Source organism: Magallana gigas, chromosome 2 (assembly GCF_963853765.1).
Source record: "Magallana gigas chromosome 2, xbMagGiga1.1, whole genome shotgun sequence".
NCBI classification, from domain to species: Eukaryota; Metazoa; Mollusca; class Bivalvia; order Ostreida; family Ostreidae; genus Magallana; species Magallana gigas.
The window spans coordinates 53,269,322-53,288,623 of NC_088854.1; the positions used below are offsets into that span (position 1 = coordinate 53,269,322).

At 36.8% G+C, this 19,302-nt stretch overlaps 3 protein-coding genes across 6 annotated transcripts; all 3 read right to left on the reverse strand.

The window, feature by feature from the left end:
• Positions 1-76: 76 nt before the first annotated feature.
• On the reverse strand, positions 77-5,230 carry LOC105344218 (gamma-aminobutyric acid receptor subunit beta). 2 transcript variants are annotated; one of them, XM_066077236.1, is made up of 9 exons: positions 5,103-5,230; positions 4,878-4,966; positions 4,689-4,756; positions 3,200-3,426; positions 2,549-2,631; positions 2,060-2,197; positions 1,814-1,966; positions 1,490-1,725; positions 77-1,304 (listed from the first exon to the last, which is right to left on the reverse strand). In XM_066077236.1, exons 1-9 carry the CDS (start codon positions 5,147-5,149, stop codon positions 945-947), a joined length of 1,401 nt encoding a protein of 466 aa, XP_065933308.1. In that variant the 5' UTR covers positions 5,150-5,230; the 3' UTR covers positions 77-944. The 2 variants fall into 2 exon arrangements, with proteins under 2 accessions (XP_065933308.1, XP_011450219.2); XM_011451917.4 differs by having other exon boundaries at positions 78-1,304; positions 4,875-4,966.
• A 2,945-nt stretch (positions 5,231-8,175) lies between these two features.
• LOC105344230 (dopamine beta-hydroxylase) lies at positions 8,176-13,304 on the reverse strand. The gene is made up of 10 exons (XM_011451939.4): positions 13,166-13,304; positions 12,339-12,531; positions 11,746-11,875; positions 11,534-11,635; positions 11,230-11,403; positions 10,968-11,134; positions 10,515-10,758; positions 10,315-10,411; positions 9,778-10,081; positions 8,176-9,490 (listed from the first exon to the last, which is right to left on the reverse strand). Exons 1-10 carry the CDS (start codon positions 13,183-13,185, stop codon positions 9,050-9,052), a joined length of 1,872 nt encoding a protein of 623 aa, XP_011450241.3. The 5' UTR covers positions 13,186-13,304; the 3' UTR covers positions 8,176-9,049.
• A 1,420-nt stretch (positions 13,305-14,724) lies between these two features.
• Positions 14,725-19,036, reverse strand: LOC105344233 (gamma-aminobutyric acid receptor subunit alpha-5). 3 transcript variants are annotated; one of them, XM_066077239.1, is made up of 10 exons: positions 18,347-19,036; positions 17,877-17,971; positions 17,031-17,098; positions 16,717-16,940; positions 16,509-16,591; positions 16,256-16,396; positions 16,103-16,167; positions 15,862-15,949; positions 15,577-15,758; positions 14,725-15,331 (listed from the first exon to the last, which is right to left on the reverse strand). In XM_066077239.1, exons 1-10 carry the CDS (start codon positions 18,388-18,390, stop codon positions 15,065-15,067), a joined length of 1,257 nt encoding a protein of 418 aa, XP_065933311.1. In that variant the 5' UTR covers positions 18,391-19,036; the 3' UTR covers positions 14,725-15,064. The 3 variants fall into 3 exon arrangements, with proteins under 3 accessions (XP_065933311.1, XP_065933310.1, XP_065933309.1); XM_066077238.1 differs by having other exon boundaries at positions 15,577-15,782; positions 16,717-16,925; positions 18,347-19,035; XM_066077237.1 differs by having other exon boundaries at positions 15,577-15,782; positions 18,347-19,033.
• Positions 19,037-19,302: the final 266 nt, after the last annotated feature.

Here is a 19,302-nt window from a genome sequence, read left to right on the forward strand (position 1 = left end):
GCTTTTTTTTTATACATTTTATCATTTGTAATAATAAAAATAAATAAATATATAAAACATTTTTTATTATTTAATTCATTCAGGAATAGATAATATGACATTCAGTGGCCTTGAAAGGTCAAAGTCACACATTACTGTAAACCAAAAAGCAGCATCAAGTTCAAACTCAAACAGAGGAGTATAAATAATTGCTATATATATATATTGGAGAAATATGTTGTTCTATAAAATGGAGTGGTAGAAGGTAGATTGCTATACAGAATGGGCTGGTTGGTTGCTGTAAATTACGAAAGACAGATTGGTTGTGCCACAGTATGGACAGAATATAAGCTGTTTACAGTATGGAAAATAAAATTAAAAAGTATGGACAGTAAAATTAGCTGATATACTTTATGGACAGCAAGAGTATACACAGAAAGATTGGTACATGTTCAGTATTGGGAGTGAAAATAAGTTGGGGTGTAGTAAAGACATTGTGGTAATATAAACAAAAATGTGCTTTACAGTATTGAGCAGTATGATTTATTGATTACACAGCACATGTGCATACAGTGTGGATAATTATACAGTATGGACTGAAAATTAGCTGTATTACAGTAATGTTTGCAATAAGAATGATTGCTTTTCAGTTTGGACAGTATAATGCAGTAAGATTATGTACATAGATTGTAGGAAATACTAGTAGTTCACTAAACAGATGCTGTACTGAAATGACGTCTGTCTATGTCCCTTGTCCTCCTTTTATATATTTTTAATATATTTTTCTATAAAATTCTTGGTTCTCTTTTACGACCTCAAAAACATTCAACACTTGTATGTTTCATGCAGAGGTAATGAGAAAGCTCTGTCAAGATAGTTTATGTTACTTTTATGAGTCACCAACAGAGAGCATGCTTTTTAATGACATTCATTCATTTGTAACTGTTAGAAGGAACGATTTGGTTTCACAGCACAAGGTAGAATCCCCAGTACACTACGTTAACAATCAGGAAGAGCAGCGGAAACAGTAACCTGGAAAACCTGTCAATGCTATTGACATCCTTTATGGACAAGAACTTAGATTTACATTTCTCTCTTTCCTCTGTCATGGATCCTTGTGTCGCTGCCTGGCGCTGTTTTTTCAAACTGGACGAACGTTTCCTTTTGACCAAGGATTCTGGGATGTAACCACGTGACATACACGCTCTTGGAATAAATGACGTGTTTCCTGTTTCTAAATCTATCTGCGTCTCTTTATTCCCCCTCAGAGAGATGACCGGCGATACATCTGGATTGTTGACAGTTGTGTAACACACATCGCTATTCTACAACATCGAACCTTACGATAGAATTTATGTTTAGGTGTGATCAAAATATATCTTGTTCAGACCATGTTCCGCTTACCGTTTATCATGCTCATAAATTACTGACTTTAAAGTATTAACAAATGTAAAATAATATGTAAACCCTATTTTTCCCCGTTTTGAATTTAATTACTAGTAAGACCTACTTTGGTCTCCTCTTGTGATTTCACTCTCCTATCTGTCATTTCTTTGATCCGCCTCTTCTTCTTCGCTCTCTTTCCCCAGTATGTGTAGTTAACAGCCGCATACTCCAACAGGGCGGCAAATACAAACACAAAACACGTCACCAAGTAAATGTCAATGGCCTTGACATAGGAGATCCGCGGCAAGGACGATCGGACGCCATTACTTATCGTAGTCATGGTGAGAACGGTTGTAATTCCTGCAACGATTACGAAATAACTCTTTAGACAACTGTAGGATATTTTGAACTTTTGCTTCCCAACATTGTATGGGGTAATAGAGGTCACCTAAAGCCACTCTCGCTGATGTTGCTTCATGGTTAATCCAAAACGAAACCCAAGACAGCATGACGATCAGAATGGAGGGAAGATACGTCTGGAAGATGAAGTAGCCCACGTTCCTGTGGAGCTTGAAACTGAGCGACAGTCGGGGATACTTCCCTAGAACATACAAACATACCCTTATATCACTAGTTTAAAACATGGATGTTGCTTAGTTTAATATCAGTAGTTCCGAAATAGTCGCCCGGGCACCTGTCAGTAGGCTCTCTATCTTCTCCACCGTTCTATACTCCACAATAGAGAACTGGGGGAGCTCTATGTCTTGTATGCCGTGTACAGAGTGGTGCCCACTTCTCCAGTGGAGGTATAGATCCGCCATGTCGTAACCATCTGAAGGAAGAAAACCACTATCGTATGTGGAAAAGTTGATATGATATTGAAAACAAATTTACCATTTTTCGCGATAAATACGAAAAAAAAAACCAAGAGCATGTATATTTTTCTTTGCACAACAAAATCATGTTTTAAAACTGAAACTTTGAACAAAAATTGGTGAAGCATGTGTGCATGGATGGAAATGCATACAGAATTTACATTATGACACATATATTCCGAAAAGATACTAGTACTACATGTAATAGACTAATGGTAGAGAGCAATCACTGTTTCATTGATATGAAACACATCACAGATAGTGCAATGTTTCATGTATTGCAACAGTTTCTTAAGCTACATACTTACAGCTTTCAATTTCCACGGTACAGTTTTGCTCGTCTAGCGGGTAGTTATGCAGGTCCATCATACAAGCAAGTGTGGTTGTGAATCTGAATTATAAAAAATCAAGCCTTCTATTAGTTACCGTTTGCTGGATTTCATTTCCAATGAAACTGGGTCGTTTATTGTTTTTAGAAGGGACCCTGGGAGTTAAATATCCTTTAATAATAAATTCTTTTTTTTTTTTAAATACCGGGTTATATGAAAAGTGTTTTATTTCAGCAGGGTTTTCTCTTCATATTATTTGCCTCAAACTAATGGCGCAATATTGCTGAAAAAGTCATTTGTCCGTCAAAATATGCCGTCCGAACCCAATTATTTGTCTGTTAGAGCATTCTGTTTACACTTGCTGCCGGGGAGTATGGTGGGCCATACTTAAACCATAAAAGGAGATTGATCCCCCAGAATGGAACCCCAATCCCGGTCATCGCTTTCTATTTCTATTAGCTGATTAAAACCACTTCAGGGTCATAGCAAATCTCTTAAGACTCTTCAGATGAAGATGAAAAGCGGCAATCGTTTCGGAGGAAGACCAATTAAATTAATCCATCATGTCATTGGTATATATAGCAGACCATCTTCCAAGATCTTGGTAATCGTTAATAAGTAGATACTTGCCTCATTCCATAGACGACGGACCCGTTGCCGTACAAACGAATCATTTTATTTTTCTCCGTGACGTCATGAAGAAATGAGTTCTTGTCATTGGCGAAGAAGGTGTCCGGGACCCAGATTTTGTCTGCGAAATCTCCCGTGAGGGTGAGGCTGGTGGAGGTGGACAGGTTCCCGTGGGTCAGTCTCTCGTCCGTCCAGTACTGGTTCAGGTATATTGTGATTGTGTAGTCCTGCAAAACAACCATTAAAGTTACCACCAAACCATCAATATTTTTGGACGAGATTCGACACAATTTGGTATTAACCAAATGATGATCCTCTCATGATACTGAGATGGGCAAATCGTCCTCCTCGGTCGGTGATCATGTTTTGTATTGATTAAGTTCCCTGGTCGCGTTCAAAGTAAATGCAAATGTCAGTAAATGCATTTATTCTATGGTTTTTGTGTACGAGTATCATTGGAAATATGCGTTTCCTATTTATCATAAAAAGCTATTTACTGAAAAAAATGAAACATTGCATAAACTAATATTGGATATTTACATCATCAATAAATCGCAAAGAAATACTCATAAAGTCGGTATACTGTATATAGGCTCTAAATCAGAGAAGAAGCATTCCATTCCAATACCATGAGGAGATCAGATGTATAAAGAAATAAAGCTTAAATCCAATTGCTTGGCGACCGATTTGCGCGGAGGGATATATCAATCATGACTACGGTGTCACATGGAATTATTTGCTACACTAAAATCTTGTTTTGTAAATCTAGATAAGCGATTCAATTATGAGCAAGAAAAATCGACACGAAACGTGTTTTAGCGACAATCAACTTGTAGGTATTTTTGGCAAGAAAATTTCCACGCAAACGAAGCGAAATCAAAGTGGGACGGTTCGATCAGAAATCTCGAATCCCTCTCGTTTCTTGTCAATTTAACTCGTAATTTCGTTTGAGGTGAAATGTGAGAAGATTGCTATCTGAGAAATCAGACAATATAGTTATAGATAGCCAGATGAAACGGTCCAGAAAAAGTTATCAGAAACAGAATGGAAATTTCAATTAATTTGCCGTAACTGAGATCTGAAGTCGATACTCTTTAAATAAAGGGGTTTTGCAGATTCTGGCACGTACTGTGTTTATAAGAAAAGTAATTGAAAGATAGGGTCAGGTAAACTTACGCAGAAATGTTCCTTGGAAATTTTGAAATACACAACATATGCATGGTCAGCAAATGTTTAAGATTGGCTGAAAGCAAGATGAAGTCAGAAATGTTTTGTTCTTTACCAATATGGAAATCATCATATTTCACATCTAAACCAGGTAAAAACTACATTGCAATCTCTTGAGCCAGCTAAAACCGTTTCCTCTTCAATGTTCCACTTTGCTGTTACAATTTCATACTATTTGATTCAATGTTTGCCAAGGCAATCGGTACTAGCAAAATGATAGACTTAAACTACTACTTTGATTTATGGACTTAATACAACTCACCATATTGACCTCAGAGATCGTATCAAAGCTGGCCACCACCAACTCAATGCCTACATCTACGGCAGCATCTAAATAGATAGAACAATGGGTTGTTTGAAATAAACTATTCATTGATAGGAGTGATATAAACGGGAAAAAGTATTCATCTATGATTATTTTGTTTTTATCTAAACTACAAAAAATTACCACCAAAGTTGGGTCTTAGTCTGATGTCGTAGTTACTAAGGAGACTGTCAATGACGGACGAGGTTACATCCGGGGAATTAGAGAAACAGACCCTGCAAACATTTCATGTGTTACTTGATTGAATTAATTGTAAGTATATTTACAGTCTACAATAAGTTACCAATCCACTCTCTCTCTCTCTCTCTCTCTCTCTCTCTCTCTCTCTCTGAAAGAAAAACATACTCTTACCTTGTCGGAATAAGTACCCACAGTACGAAAGCCAACCGACGGTCCATTTGAGGCAGGAAATCTCGTATGCCAGCCAAGAGAGACTTCAAGAAGCCAACCCCAGGAATCAATGACTTCTGTCAAGACATTGATCCTATACTAGGGCTCCATTCTGGAAAAAGGTCCTCCAATGACATCTAGCATATTGGTTTTTTTTCATGAATGACTTCATCAATGTGTGCAAAAATTCAAGTTTGTAATTTATTTTTTATGTCCAAGGAGGCTGGGTGATTACTCGTCAAATTAAAAAAATAAGAAGTTAGTTTTCTAGCCATAGATCATAATTCAGTAAAGAAAAAATAAGAATTTTAATTTTCTTTAACTTTAGGATGAAGTAATTTGAATATTTGCGCATTTCTACACAAAGCTCGAGTTCACCAGTGTCTAAATACCCTAACATGACATCACTCAATCCTTTAACAGTTCAAATCTCTTCTCTGATGTTCAAATCAATCGATGGTGGGATGAATATATGTGATCAAACGTCGGACCATTTGAATGGCCTCTTCTTGCATCTTTTTAAAAAATTATTTTGAGCAGTCTCTGATCATTCATCGCCATTTTTTCATCTATGGTTGAGACTTGTGTCTATAATTCTTACATTTTATGACTTACCAAATTAAAATGTTTTCGTGAAATTTCGTCAAAGACTAAAACAAAAGGCCACTTTACATGTGTCTGTCAAACTGATCATTTGTTTACAAAACAGCGTGCTAGTGAGCTCAGGGGCGTAGCCAATGCTTCCTTATTGTGGAAGCAAACTAAGGCAGGGGATTTGGGGGCCGCCTTGATCCCCCCCAATGGGTTCAGAGCGAAGCCATGATGGGGGTCCAGGGGGCGCCCGGAAGCTGGCGAGTTTTCGGCATTTCAAACACTTAATTTGAAGTATCAATTTATAATGTAATTAATTTAATCTATTTATTCTATATCTAAAAAGTCTTGTGCTTTCTCTCCTAATGGTCTATAACATTTTTGTCTACATAAATACTCATATATTTAAACTTTAAGATTCCGTTATTTCGATCTCGATAATCTATTCATAATCATTGTCAACCTATCACTCAGGCTATAGAATTGCATGCAAATGATAAAAGAATATAACAGAAGAGCAATTTTTTTTTATTTATTGAAAAAGAAAGGCAAGTCGTCTGCGCTATTTCTCAGCAAATTCTGAGATAACAGCGGCTTAATTTAGTTTTTATTCCTAAAAGAAAGTTTTCATTAATCAGCATTATTTAAATTTTATTTTTATTATTTTAATTTATTTCTTTTTTCTTTTCTGAAAATGATATGGAAGCACTTGCGTACTTGCGTACGCCTAGCTACGCGCCTGGTCAGCTAATGATATGACTACGATATGCTATCGAAGTGAAATATTTTTCTACTGTGCATAGACATTGTACTACCCACTGCTAACCTTGAATCACAAATATCTGAAAGTTTCTTTTTTTTCAAAATTAATGTCAATGTTTAGGGAGTAAAATGCTTTAGGGTGGATAGGACCTCGATTTACATGTGTCATCTAAAGTTGGATACATTTAAGCAAAAGTTAATCAATTTAACGGTTAGTACCTCTAAGACATTTCTAATCTAACACGGGTAAATGTATTTTAATTACTTTTTACATTATTTCAAATCAAATTCCATGAAAATGCAATTCATGTTTAATATACTCTTTTCTAAAATCTATATTTTACGAGGATATTGAACCCAAAGTACAGCCTATTTGAAAAAATGAACAACTTTTTTTGTGAACAGCGAAATGCTCTGCTAGCAAACTAGTATTCCATGATGTGCATAGGTGCTTCATGGTCAATGTGTCAGAATAGCACTTGAAGTTCATTATACCATGATCACTAAAATAACGTTGCTTATTATGGTATTTTTTTTATTGTGGTTATGGAATCATGGACGCACCTAGTGGTTGTAAGAAATAAGACTGCCAAGATTGGAAATATACAGCGTACGTCAATTTCACTTGTTGCAGTCAAAACATTTGAAATGGGTGGGAACAAATTGACACGGACGTCTGAGAAAACATTGGATTGAACTGTACATGTAGTTATAGGAAATGTATTTTCAATCCACCACAGCATTTCTAACTTGCTATATACATGTTAATTAAAGCGATCGAAAAACATTATATTTAGTATCAGCAAAGTGATTGAAAAAAAATTATTTCACCTATAAGTATATAATCAGCAAATATGTGAAGATCTCAATTTCGGAGAGATAATACGCAAGGCAAGGCATTGACCGATGACTTCAGAGAATCAGTCGTCACAAGTCTGATATCAAGTGGGGTTTATTCACAGAGAAGAACAATCAAAGTTCCCATTAATGAGATTAAAATTATATCCAATAATAGAATATATAAAATGTTTCATATAAGAAGTCATCGGACAATGCTTTGCCCTGCGTATGATATCTCCGAATTGGTATCTTTTCACATTTGCTGATAATATACTTATTGATGAAATAAAATGTTTTTCAAGCGCTTTTCTGATACTAATTAAAATGTTTTTCGATCGCTTTAGATTACTATGCAAGTTAGAAATGCTGAGGTGGATTGAAAATACATTTCATATAACTACAGTTTCAATCCAATGTTTTCTCAGACGTCCGTGTCAATTTGTTCCCGCCCATTTCAAATGTTTTGACTGTAACAAGTGAATTAAACTGACGTAAGCTGTATATTTCCAATCTTGCCAGTTAATGTTCCGCGGCCTTATAAAGCGAGAATGCAGAAGGTATACAAGTCTTCTATTCTAATATTAACAAGTAAGGTATAATGAGGATATCATTATGGTCGGGGCGTGATCTAATTCAATTACATGTAGATTTGATCTCGCCCCAACGGTAATAATCAACTTATAATATTCAAAGAATGATTCCTTGTTACTTTTATTTATATAATTGTCAGCAATTGTTCATTAAATATTAAATTATTGACATACGTTATTCTCATTTCGTATAATTATGAAAACTCCGCTAGCACCCCGTTGTACGTCATTTGCGTCATTAATGAAATGTATTGGACTATACGTTTTAAATTTATTTCGTAGTGTTATCATAGACAAAGACACTGGAAAATGTAAATATAATAAAATAAAAACACTAACACTCGATACCGACCGAACCACATTTACTATTACGACACTCTATAATGTAACTCCTGCAATAGAAGACATGCTTTACCCAAACGTAACCCCTGCTGAAGAACGTAACACTTCTAAAGACATTCCCTGAGCAGTGGACGGTGTTACAACACAAAGTCTTCCTGTCGGCCGTCAGTTTTATTCAGTTACGTGAACCGTAGCCTCAGGTGTGTACCGAAACAGGATTATGGTCAATTGCAATCACTGAGATAAAGCTAAATAAAAGACTGTTCTTTTTCATGCTGTTTCGTGTCAAGTTAATCATTTGCAGACACTGATAGCATTAGATTACAGCAAATCTTGTAATTAAACATACAAATCTTGTAACTAAACATGTCTTCTTTCAAAAGGTCATGGCCAATCTTAAACAAATAAGCAAATATATATAATACAAAGTACAACAAAAATAAATAATTAAATAAATTAAGTAAGGAAGTGCATTCATTATTGTCCATACCATTTATCATAGCAGTATAGGGCGAACAAACACACCAATCTGTTTAATAGAACATCGTTCATAATCGAACATCTTATTTTCGATGGAACCACAAAATGGCGTAGAATCACGCGATGTTTGGACAACGCCTGGTTATTTGGATCAACGTCATCCACTCTTAGAGTATCTGGTATGGTACTCCAAAACAAGAACACTGAAAAGGACAGATGCTGTTGTCCATTTGTCGCCAAACACTGAACAATATCGGTAGGAACTTTGGACTGAGGGTTAAGTCAAGATCTCACTACAGAGACCTACATGGCAGTAATCAAGAAATCAACAAGTGAAATTATCACACCTATGAAAGTAGCTATGGATGGAATGATATTTCGTGAGGCGCTATTGTTGCATATACTCAAATGAGTTGGCGGACATTTGGGACACGTGTGTATGTGGTCTGTGTCAGTACTTGTGGAAGTAAAATCTGTGTTAGTGGGTTGGGATGGTGTCGTGCGCATGGTTGTTATTCTCCTGCTTACGTCACGTCCGATTTCTTGTCCAAGCTGCAAATCACACACAGTATATAGAACTAACAATTTTTCGACATCGATTCCACTGCCACTGTGCTTTTCCTCCATTAAGAAAAATTTTATGTATTCCCACACATCTTCTTTTAAACACGGATGCTGCCGAAGTTCCCGCATAGCATTTTTGCATTCTTGTGTACATATGTCTGGTCTACATTTGGTCTGAATCTGTCAACAAAAAGAGCTTCAATTGAACACACCAGAGAAAAGAAGATTGGACAATGTTACAAAGACTACAAAATACTCGCTTTTATAATTTCTATATGGGCAAAGTTACGAATAATAATAAAAAAAAATTATGAATAATATTTTGCCTCTTACAGTTAATTTCTCTCTCACTGCAAAATGAATCCCTAAAGGTAATATATTAACATTCAATATATTTTACTTTTTTTACACTTCAAAAAACGTCAATGTGTTCACTGATATTACTAGTAATCGGTCAGAGTTCTTACCTGGAATACCATTGTAAGGGTGGCGGGGTTGGTGAGTGAGGTGAACTGGGGGACGTTACACCCCCGCATCCCGTCCTGGAACAGCCCCACCGTCTGCGGGAAAGCCGTGCACATGGACAGCTCCTTGAACGACAGACACTTCTGGATTCGCGCCTTCTGTTTCGGGTAATACTTTATGAACACTAAACACATCTCATCGTGGGTTCCTTTCCCGAAGAAAGTAGTTCTGTCCACCCCCTCGGAGTTGAAGGTACATGTGGTCCGTAACTCATCCCCTGGTCTCACCACCACAGGGGTATCAAAACTAAAAAAAAATCGAATCGATTTGATATTTCTCAGTAAAACAGTTAAGTATTATTATCATATAAGTATAAACTGATATCGTGAAGAATAATTTTCTAGAGCCATTGTTATAGTTTTCTTTCATCCTTTATAAGTTACCGGATCAGAAACCCCTGGCTCTTTACTAGGCAGGGGTTTCTGATCCGCACCGCTCCCTACGAACAGGGTTCGAAGATGACGTAACCCGTAACTAACCTGTTCTGAACCGGGCTGTGGTATGTATAGTGGGTATCGTTTGTTATGACTCCCACACGCTTCCCGCTCCTGAAATGCTCAACTTTCCCTCGAGTACCTGGAGTTACATGAATCAGTTATTTTAACATGCACATATCATAACTATAAAACGTCAATTCAAGTTAAGGACAATTAGGGAAGCACCAATGATGTCCACTCACCCAGTAGATGCATGTGATTGGTGGCTCCGAATATATTGATGTTGTCCGTGAAGATTTTGGAGGTACACTCTGACGTACACACTCCCTGGACGTCGGTCTCCGGGGCCTGTGGGGGGATCTCAAAGAACATCTGACCCAGCCACAGTGTTCCGGCGTCATGCTCTCTCAGGGACTTGGTGTAGAATATCCTCATCCCGGACTCATCGTAGTAGTCCGAGTGCTGGTGCTTGTTGGTCCAGTGCATCTAAAACAAATAAAACCACTTAAAAAATACTTAATTTATATTCACATTCTTCAGTAGATATAGTGTCACTATAAACTATCGTTTTAGAAGACTGCGGTACCCATAAAGCACAATTACAAATCATCATTTAGACATTGGCAATATAAAACTTTTCCGCGTATCTGTGCTGCATGTACGAGTTTAGAGACTATTGCTATTTGGATACTTGCCTGGACAGCGAGGTGTCTGTATCCATTTTTGCCAAGGCGGAATCCTGCCTTGGGATGCATGCATTCGCCCTTTGACCCTACGACCCACAGTCCAATTAAATCTCTGCAAGATGCTGTCGCCTCCATACCGCATTCATAAGGCGTGTTCAGCTTCATTGATACTTCTTCTATAAAAAATCCATAGAAACATCTAAATAATATAGTTTTTCTTCATTTCATATAATGTAGCAGCTCATTTCGACAAAAAAAACTTTCTGGTTACCTTGGCAACCATAGACCAGCAAATGATGCATGACGTTTTCGTTGTCAATCAGGGGTTTGTTGGCAACCATGTGATGATCTTCCATTTCCGGTACCTCCACAACCATGCACGTGTAAGTTGTCTTCTCTGCGGGGACTTTACGTTTAGGAAACCTAATGTCGAAGAACTGGGTATCTGGAAAACAACATCAAAATTTCACTTGCTCATGGTCATGCGCAGTTTGTTTCCTGAGAAATTCAAGAATGTAGCTTTACGGGAATGTCCATTACATTTTCTATACAATTCAATACATAATTTGGCTTACCCGGATCACTAAGCACGTCACACTCCATCTCCTTCTGTTTGCTGCATACTACCCAGTCATTTTTGCCTTTACATCGTTCGTCATCCATCGGCTCACACACACCTGTATAAAAACATTTCACGGTGGTCTGAGTAACATGCACTGATTTCCGGTCACGACAACGAGCGTGAGTAAATAGGGCGATAATTCAACGTAACGACGTGACGTCATACCTGGATGACCAGTGGCGGGGTTCGACAGTTCCTGACCCTGGCTCCAGGTGCATTCTGGGTCCCCCAATTCTTCGCCGTTTGTCCTCCCATCATCGTCAGAATCGGCTCGACAAAAACTTTCGGACCAAACCTGATTAAGTATGAGAGCAATGAAAACATGTACATTATATTTATTAATTTGTTGAAGAGATTTGAAGTTTAAAGGCCGAACATTTTAAACCCGCCTCCTTTTTTTTAACCTTTACAAACTTCAAAATGATGACGCTTGTCAATCAAGTTTAAAACAGTAGCACCTAGTTTGATTGAGCCTGGGTGGTCAACAATTTAGCCATCAGATCTACTTTAAGTCTTTGGATATGATTCTTTAAGTTAAAGATACGAATCGGCCGAGGTGTGCCGATTGAGTTAATATCTATTAATTGATAAAACAAAAAAAACTTCATATATTTCAGCTTTAAAATTTAAAGATTTTCCTGTATCTTTAAACAAAGCTCTTCTTCTTAAGAAGATTTATATAGTCAGATAAACGGCCACAGTCACCCAGCCCTCTTAAACTACCCAGAACAAGAGCCTGTCCTGAAAGATAAACTCACCATTCCGGTCGCAGCAAAATCGTTTCCAAACGGATTTCTTTGGTGGCCCCCCGCGGGATTAGCGTGTCCCACCGCCGACCATGCCCCGTCGCTACAGGGGTGGGGGACCTTTTTCCCGCTAGGAATCAGGTCCTGGAATTGTGGGAAGGAGATAGCGCTGTGTATGACACAGGCAATTAGCAGGAATCGCCATCTGTCAAAAAACAAAACATACACCATACACACATGTAACATTTCTGTTGTCTATTCAATGCAGACATGTACAACGAACCATGCCACGGGCCTTTATTAGAGTCCGATAACGAGAATAAGCGAATTGAAATCTTCGACAACGAATATGATATCGGTCACGGTATGCTCGATAATAATAAAATTATATTAAACCTAGATATAAGAAAATGAAGATATAAAAACATTTTTATAATTAACAAAATAATTAGGATTCCAACATGTTTAAAAAAGCACTGCCCACATGAATCTACGTTTATATGTTTACAAGTCTAAAAGAGACAAGGGGCGATCTGATTATATGTATGATAAAATAAAGAAATATACTCTGTTAGTGTATATTATTATTCAGTTCTTATGCCAATGATGAATGCTGCAAACCTTACACTGAAAACATATTCTAATTTTGGGGTATTTAGAATAGATTATTAGGATCGACGGTCACACAAGAATGCACTGATATTATAGAATTACAATACAAAGAAAACTGATTTACTAGATAAGCATTGCACCCGTACAATTCATCTTACTTCGATAATACATGAAATAAATCTATTAAACCTTAAAAAAATTCAAGCCATTTAAGAAGAAATGCCTACCTTCTGCAAGAGAGAATCATGTTGGACTGATGCAAGGAAGTGAATGAACGTCAGCTGTTTCCTAGGACCCCGGGGGCTCCATACATAACGGTGAGGTAATAATAATACACCGTCAGTTGCAGTCGTGAGTCAAACAAAATGGTCACCCCCGGGACCAATCCTTGAACTTCTTTATCAAATACATCTTTAATCTATATACATGTACATTTGAATAACGGGGTATACTATACTACTGCATTAATCTTCTATAACTTAGAAGTGTCGATACCGGGTATACTTATTACAGCGGCGTTGGTCCCAATAGACATGTTTAACGGGACGCAGCGATTACAACTTTAAAGAATAGTATAATATATTTTTATACAATGATGATTAGTAATTGATTTAGAAGATAAATCATTTTATATATTAAGTATCAAATTGCGGACATGATTATTTCATCTTTCAACATAAACCTATTATACATTTTTGAAAAATGATTTAAATGGTAAAGACTCAGTGTTGCATTTTTTGACGGTTTTCAGTGCTATTTCTGCAGATTATAATAATGTAATATAAATAGTCAAGTTTACATGATATATATTTGTTATTCATTAAGAATTTCACATTGAAATACTTTTTAAGTCTGTTGAAAGAGTTATTGCAGCCATAATTTGAGTTTGAACAGAAAGTACCCTTTTATACAAATAGATAAATATCTGCCGCAATAGAATTTTCGAAACATTATACTGATTTTAAAATGGCACTCATGACTACTTATCAAGAAAAAATCCGGAAAACAACATCGACAAATAAATACACATTTATTGTGGAAAAAAAACCAGCTTTGATAATTTGAACGTTCAATTCTTATACTTCATTCAATGAAATAAAAAAAAATCACAACTTGGTGGAATCGAACCATCGACGGTAAAATCACATATGAGTTACCGATAGCCGGTAAAATCACCTATAAACAGGTACTACAATACCTGTAGAACATAATCCATTCCAGTTTTTTAAGGGTTAAAAAGTTGTTCAATTACTAGTACTTAAAAGATGTTCAAATATTTATTTTTGGCACACTCATCGATTTTCCATATTTCCTTCCTATAACCTGTAGATTTTATCAATGATGGCTTTAATAGTTTCTTTTAGCCATGTAATTGTTTAATTTGTGTTTCATTAGAGATATTTTAAAATATAAATATTGTAAAATGTCAAGACATAAAACAAATAAAGGTCATGAAACTTGGAAAAATGGTTTTGTTTATTTATTCTCATGTAATTTTCATTCATAATTTTTATCAAAACAACCGCCAGCGAAGGCGATCAAACAACATATTAAATCAAAACTAAAAATCAAGCTTAGAAGAAACTGGACAACAAAATCACCTATGAGTTACCAATAGCCGGTAAAATCACCTATGAGTTACCGATAGCCACGTTAACATTGTCGTACATTTGTGGTTCTATACACCTATGTTTTGGAAAATACTTTTTTTGAATACAAATAATTTCAACTGTCTATGAGAAAAACACGTTAAACATTAACTCACTGAAACGTTGAACGAGACACGTTGAACTCTGGCGTAGGAATACATACAATGTACGACTACAAAAAAAATCTAAATTGTTCGTACCATTTAAAATTTGACTATTTACAAGGCATCTATAAATAAGTTTCCTTGAAAAACAATGTTTTAGTATACATTACATTGAATTTATCGATTATTTTCAAGGACTAAATGTTATCAGCGGTGTTAGTTTGTGCTTAGGTCCAAACACTTTTTCTCTTTCGGTTTGCCTGCGTAACTGCATAGGAGAGTTAATCTAAAATCAACTCCCACGATAATTTTTATAGATGCGGGGCGTGAGAAATGCCTGTCCCGGAAATAATTCGCTCGTCTTCTTTTCTATCTAAGAGAGTTTAAATCGGAGATACCAAGCCCAATAAAAAGCTTGGAAAAGACAAAAAGAAAGTGGAAATATATATCTAGATAAAATGTCTATACTGCTGACACTATTTCCATTAGCTGCGTCGGCGGATTTCACCATGTTGTACCGAAACCGGAAGTTGCCCAGAAGACACCTACAGAACAAGATCAGACATCCGGTTTGCGTCTCTTTTCCTATTGTCGAATTCCAGTCCAACACGCCATTTTGGTCTTCATTCAAAACATTTTCCTGAAAAAATAAACTCTTTTCGTGTTGACATATACGCATCTTTGCTGGCCAAGGGTTTCCGATACAGCACGCTTCTCATATTAATGGGAGAGAAACGTAGCAATGCGTAGTGTATTGGAAACCCTTGGCTAGCGAAGATGACATACACTTGAAAAAATTAAATTTAAAAATGTACTCCGATAATGTCTTTGGACCAAGTTGTATCTGTTGGTTAGGGTTAAAAACAACAAATGAAGCCAGGCTACCGTTTCATCCTCTTCGTAGGACGCTCCTCCTTCTTTGGGAAGAATCTTAGTGAAGTAGTTTACGGCGGAGTACTGTATGATGGCGGCTAGGTTGTAGAAGATGCAGACGTTCAGGAAGACGTCAAGGGCGGTGGCGTAGGGAACTCTGGGAAGTCCGTCCCTCTGAATCAGACCCACGGCCGCTGTGGACAGGATTGTCGTCACACCTGATGAGGTAAGTAGCTGATGAACGTAATGTAAATGGTTGACGATTTCTCTCCAGTTGTTTATTACAGTAGAACTCACCTAAAAGAACTCTTGCAGGAGCTGCATCTCGGTTTATCCAGAACGAGACCCATGACAGGCAGACGATCAGAGTGCACGGCAGATAAGTCTAAGAAATGTCAAACAGACGATCAGAAAACTTGACAGAAATTCAATAACTTTAAGACTCTTTCATGAAACTGATATTGATAAAAAGGTCCATGGAAAAACAAATATTTACAATCAGCATAAGAACCACAACTCTGGTAAAACGCTAACAAACCTGGAGCATGAAGAAGCCGATGTGCCGCTTTAGATGAAAGTAGACTTCAAGGCCGGACTGTGTCCCTGTAATATAAATAAAAATAATGTATAGCATTGTAAGATTTTCGACTCATTTTGTTGCTGCTGACGACGAAGATGATAAAATACTTGCCTAATGCATCGGAGTAAGTATTATTCGCAGTCCAGATAGAGACTATATCAAACTGTGATAGTGTGACGTCATCATATATTTCTACCCCAGATTTGTTTGAGGTTTGCCACCTGTAAATGATTTCATCTGTCGTGTAACCATCTGAAAACAAATAGTATACAGTATCATCTAGAAGCTGTAAATAATTGTAACAATGTATGCTATTGCTTGCATTGAGATACTAATGATTTGCCAAGTCTGTTTCAAACCGTACATCCAGCCAACAGCAAAGGACAAACGGGGGCATCCATTGGATAGTCCAAGAGATTCATGGGGCATTTTGCGTTAATTGTTAACCTAGGAATACAAGATATTTGCATCTATAAGCTGAACATTGTTCTTTACATCAAACAATTTCAAATCTCAACCTTCTGAGAGCGAAGTTTTCATCTTGTTTGGGTTCTCTACAGTAAGGCTTGTACCTGCGGGACATGTAAATACTGCCGTCCTTCCGGATTCGAACAAATACATTAGGAACGGTGATGTTGGGCTGGGTAGACAAGCGACCGTTCAGGAAGTACGTGTTAGGCTTCCAGATGTCCTTGAGAAACGTGTTGCTGAGAGTGACCTCTGTGACGTTGGGAAGGTCAAACTTCAGGCGTTCGTCGTGCCAGCTCTGTCTTAGGTAACACTGCAGGGAGTATGTCTGTAAAAAGTTTAAATATACTGTTTTTGTTGTATCAAAGCGATGCAAGAAAACAAAGACTCGTTTTTAACATGTTATAGGTGAACGAACCATTTCAGATTCTGTGATAGGTCCCATACTCCGTACCAGCATATTGGTTTTAATAACCAGTGGTCCATCTGCAATTGAAAAAACGATCAAATATAAACTAAACTAAATACGATGAGGCAAACCTTCATTTCAAGCTCTGTGAATATTACAGTACAGTGCTGCAAAACATTTGGTGTGTTGGGTCGCCTTTAATAAAATTAATGTTCTTTTCTTTTTCTTTTCTTTTTTGTTTTGCAGTTACTTAAAAAAATACTTAATATTTTACTTTACGTCGTAGTAATAATAGAAGTTTTGTAGGAGCAACATCGAACAGTAACTGCATATCGCGGCTCATCAAGTACGTGCACTAATTGAAATTTGTTTGATGACAGATGAAGGCCTTAAATTCCTGTCTGAGGCATTACGACAAACTCTCCCCGATGAAAAGACTGTCGTCTGGTAATCTGAGGCGCGCGTTCTGATGACGTTGCATTGATTGGATTCGGAGAGTCTTGTCAACGCTTGATGAGATCAAACAGGAGAAGAAGAAACCTGTCGATGTGTACATACTGGGGAATGGGGCGAGTATTGACTGTTGGGCGATGGTGTCACGTAAAAGCATGCCCTCTACTGTAGCGGCAGAGAATACCCTGAAGAATTGGTTGTCTTAAGAAAGCGTTTATCCCAAATTTACCTACTCGTATCGCAAAAAGGACTGTATCCAAAACCAAGAAAAATTTAATAGTTATATTTTCCGTCATTTTAGACAACGAAGTTTAAAACCTAAACTGTTTAATAATACAAAATTGATTAGGACAAGTTGCGATTTTGTTTTCTGAAAGTAACAAAGCTACTTGCAGACCTTACCCCGCCCTGCAGGTCGCACCGACTTGTCGTAGGTCTGTAACAGGTTATCTAACAATATGGTGACGTTCTCCCTTAGTGTGAGGTCATCTGAAAAGCTGAAAAAAGAAACGAAGAGAATCATAGAGAACTAATATTTCACCGAAGACTTTTCTGACAGCAACCTGTCAATTATCTTGGTGTCATTTTAATTGCTGACAGTAACTAGGCCATAATATTAACATTTTTGCTTAAAAATAAATTGAATAGAATTTCTTGTTTTCAGACGTTAGTACCTAAAGTGTTGTCGACAAGACCGCAATTCAATAAGGTTTGTTGTTTGAAAATTGTTATCTTTATTCCATTACATGTATCAACACACACTAACAACAGAATAACATAAAATCGGCGTAGGTATTATCAAAACAAATAGATTGTTAATTAAAGAAAAGCATGTTTGTTTCGATAGAAAACAATGAAATACAAGTACTTGCCACACGTCAAAGTATAACAAAACCATCAGCCTCGCGACATCCATCTTCTTCAACTTAATCCCGCTCAGCTTGGCTGGAGAGCGCCATTAGATGAGGGTGTTCGCTGCTGAATGCGCTAATACTGAACGCGTTATTAGCTCCAAACGCGCTCTCTCCGACAATAAGAGAATCCGGGACCAGTCCGGGAGAAGGAACGGAAATCACTCAGATCGTCGCTTCTTGATTGCTTCTTGCTAAATTGGCTATTTGTAGGAATATCTGTCCTATTTGCTGCTTAATGGATCGTCCATGTTTCTATAAATCATATTTCTCTTTTTTGCGATTCCAATGCTATTGATAATTTACATTTTCTTACAATGTGTACACTTGTATATATATCCCCACTATAATTCTATTTTCTTTCAATCGAAATACACATTATGGCAATCAAATAAAGTTGGTGTATATTTCATATTTCTTGCTTTTAATTTTACTTTTAAGTCGAAGTACAATGTAAATTGTCACATACAGTGTACCGTCGATTGGAATGCGGAGGACGAATATAAAATCAAAGATATCTTTCATTCGCAAGCAGATGCAGATGGACCCTATCTGCCCTATCTTTACTTCTCATAAAATACATTTTACTGATTTATTAAACTTTCTTTAATATTAATCTGAATTAACGTAAATGTAAATAAAAAATCGGAAAAGTTTTGTTCAAATAGGCACCCATGTATATAAAGATAGTCATTGGCATAAAAAAGAGCCAAAAAAAAAAATACATCAATATATAATGTTCAAGGTATGCATATTAAAATGAAAGGAAAAGAACCGAATTCCATTTTGTTTGAAAGTCAATTACGAAGTCCTATCGACCTTATAAAAAAATTGATATAATGATTTCTTTTTCAATGAGCACCGAAGTAAGAAAGGTAAAGGATGTTTCTTAAAATTAATTTATACGGTGTATTCAT

What these genes read in the sequence shown, in the direction of transcription:
- LOC105344218 (XM_011451917.4), bottom strand. Translation starts at nt 5,149, where the DNA reads ATGGACCGTCGGTTGGCTTTCGTACTGTGGGTACTTATTCCGACAAG. An exon ending in TGGGTACTTATTCCGACAAG is followed by an intron (nt 4,967 to 5,102) that starts GTAAGAGTATGT and finishes AAATGTTTGCAG; the next exon opens with GGTCTGTTTCTCTAATTCCC. An exon ending in TACCGTGGAAATTGAAAGCT is followed by an intron (nt 2,198 to 2,548) that starts GTAAGTATGTAG and finishes TTCTTCCTTCAG; the next exon opens with ATGGTTACGACATGGCGGAT.
- LOC105344230 (XM_011451939.4), bottom strand. Translation starts at nt 13,185, where the DNA reads ATGATTCTCTCTTGCAGAAG. An exon ending in CCCCGCCACTGGTCATCCAG is followed by an intron (nt 11,636 to 11,745) that starts GTATGACGTCAC and finishes GTTTTTATACAG; the next exon opens with GTGTGTGTGAGCCGATGGAT. An exon ending in CACAGCCCGGTTCAGAACAG is followed by an intron (nt 10,082 to 10,314) that starts GTTAGTTACGGG and finishes ATTTTTTTTTAG; the next exon opens with TTTTGATACCCCTGTGGTGG.
- LOC105344233 (XM_066077237.1), bottom strand. Translation starts at nt 18,390, where the DNA reads ATGGATGTCGCGAGGCTGATGGTTTTGTTATACTTTGACGTGTG. An exon ending in GGTGCGACCTGCAGGGCGGG is followed by an intron (nt 17,099 to 17,876) that starts GTAAGGTCTGCA and finishes TTTCAATTGCAG; the next exon opens with ATGGACCACTGGTTATTAAA. An exon ending in TCCTTTGCTGTTGGCTGGAT is followed by an intron (nt 16,397 to 16,508) that starts GTACGGTTTGAA and finishes ATTTGTTTTCAG; the next exon opens with ATGGTTACACGACAGATGAA.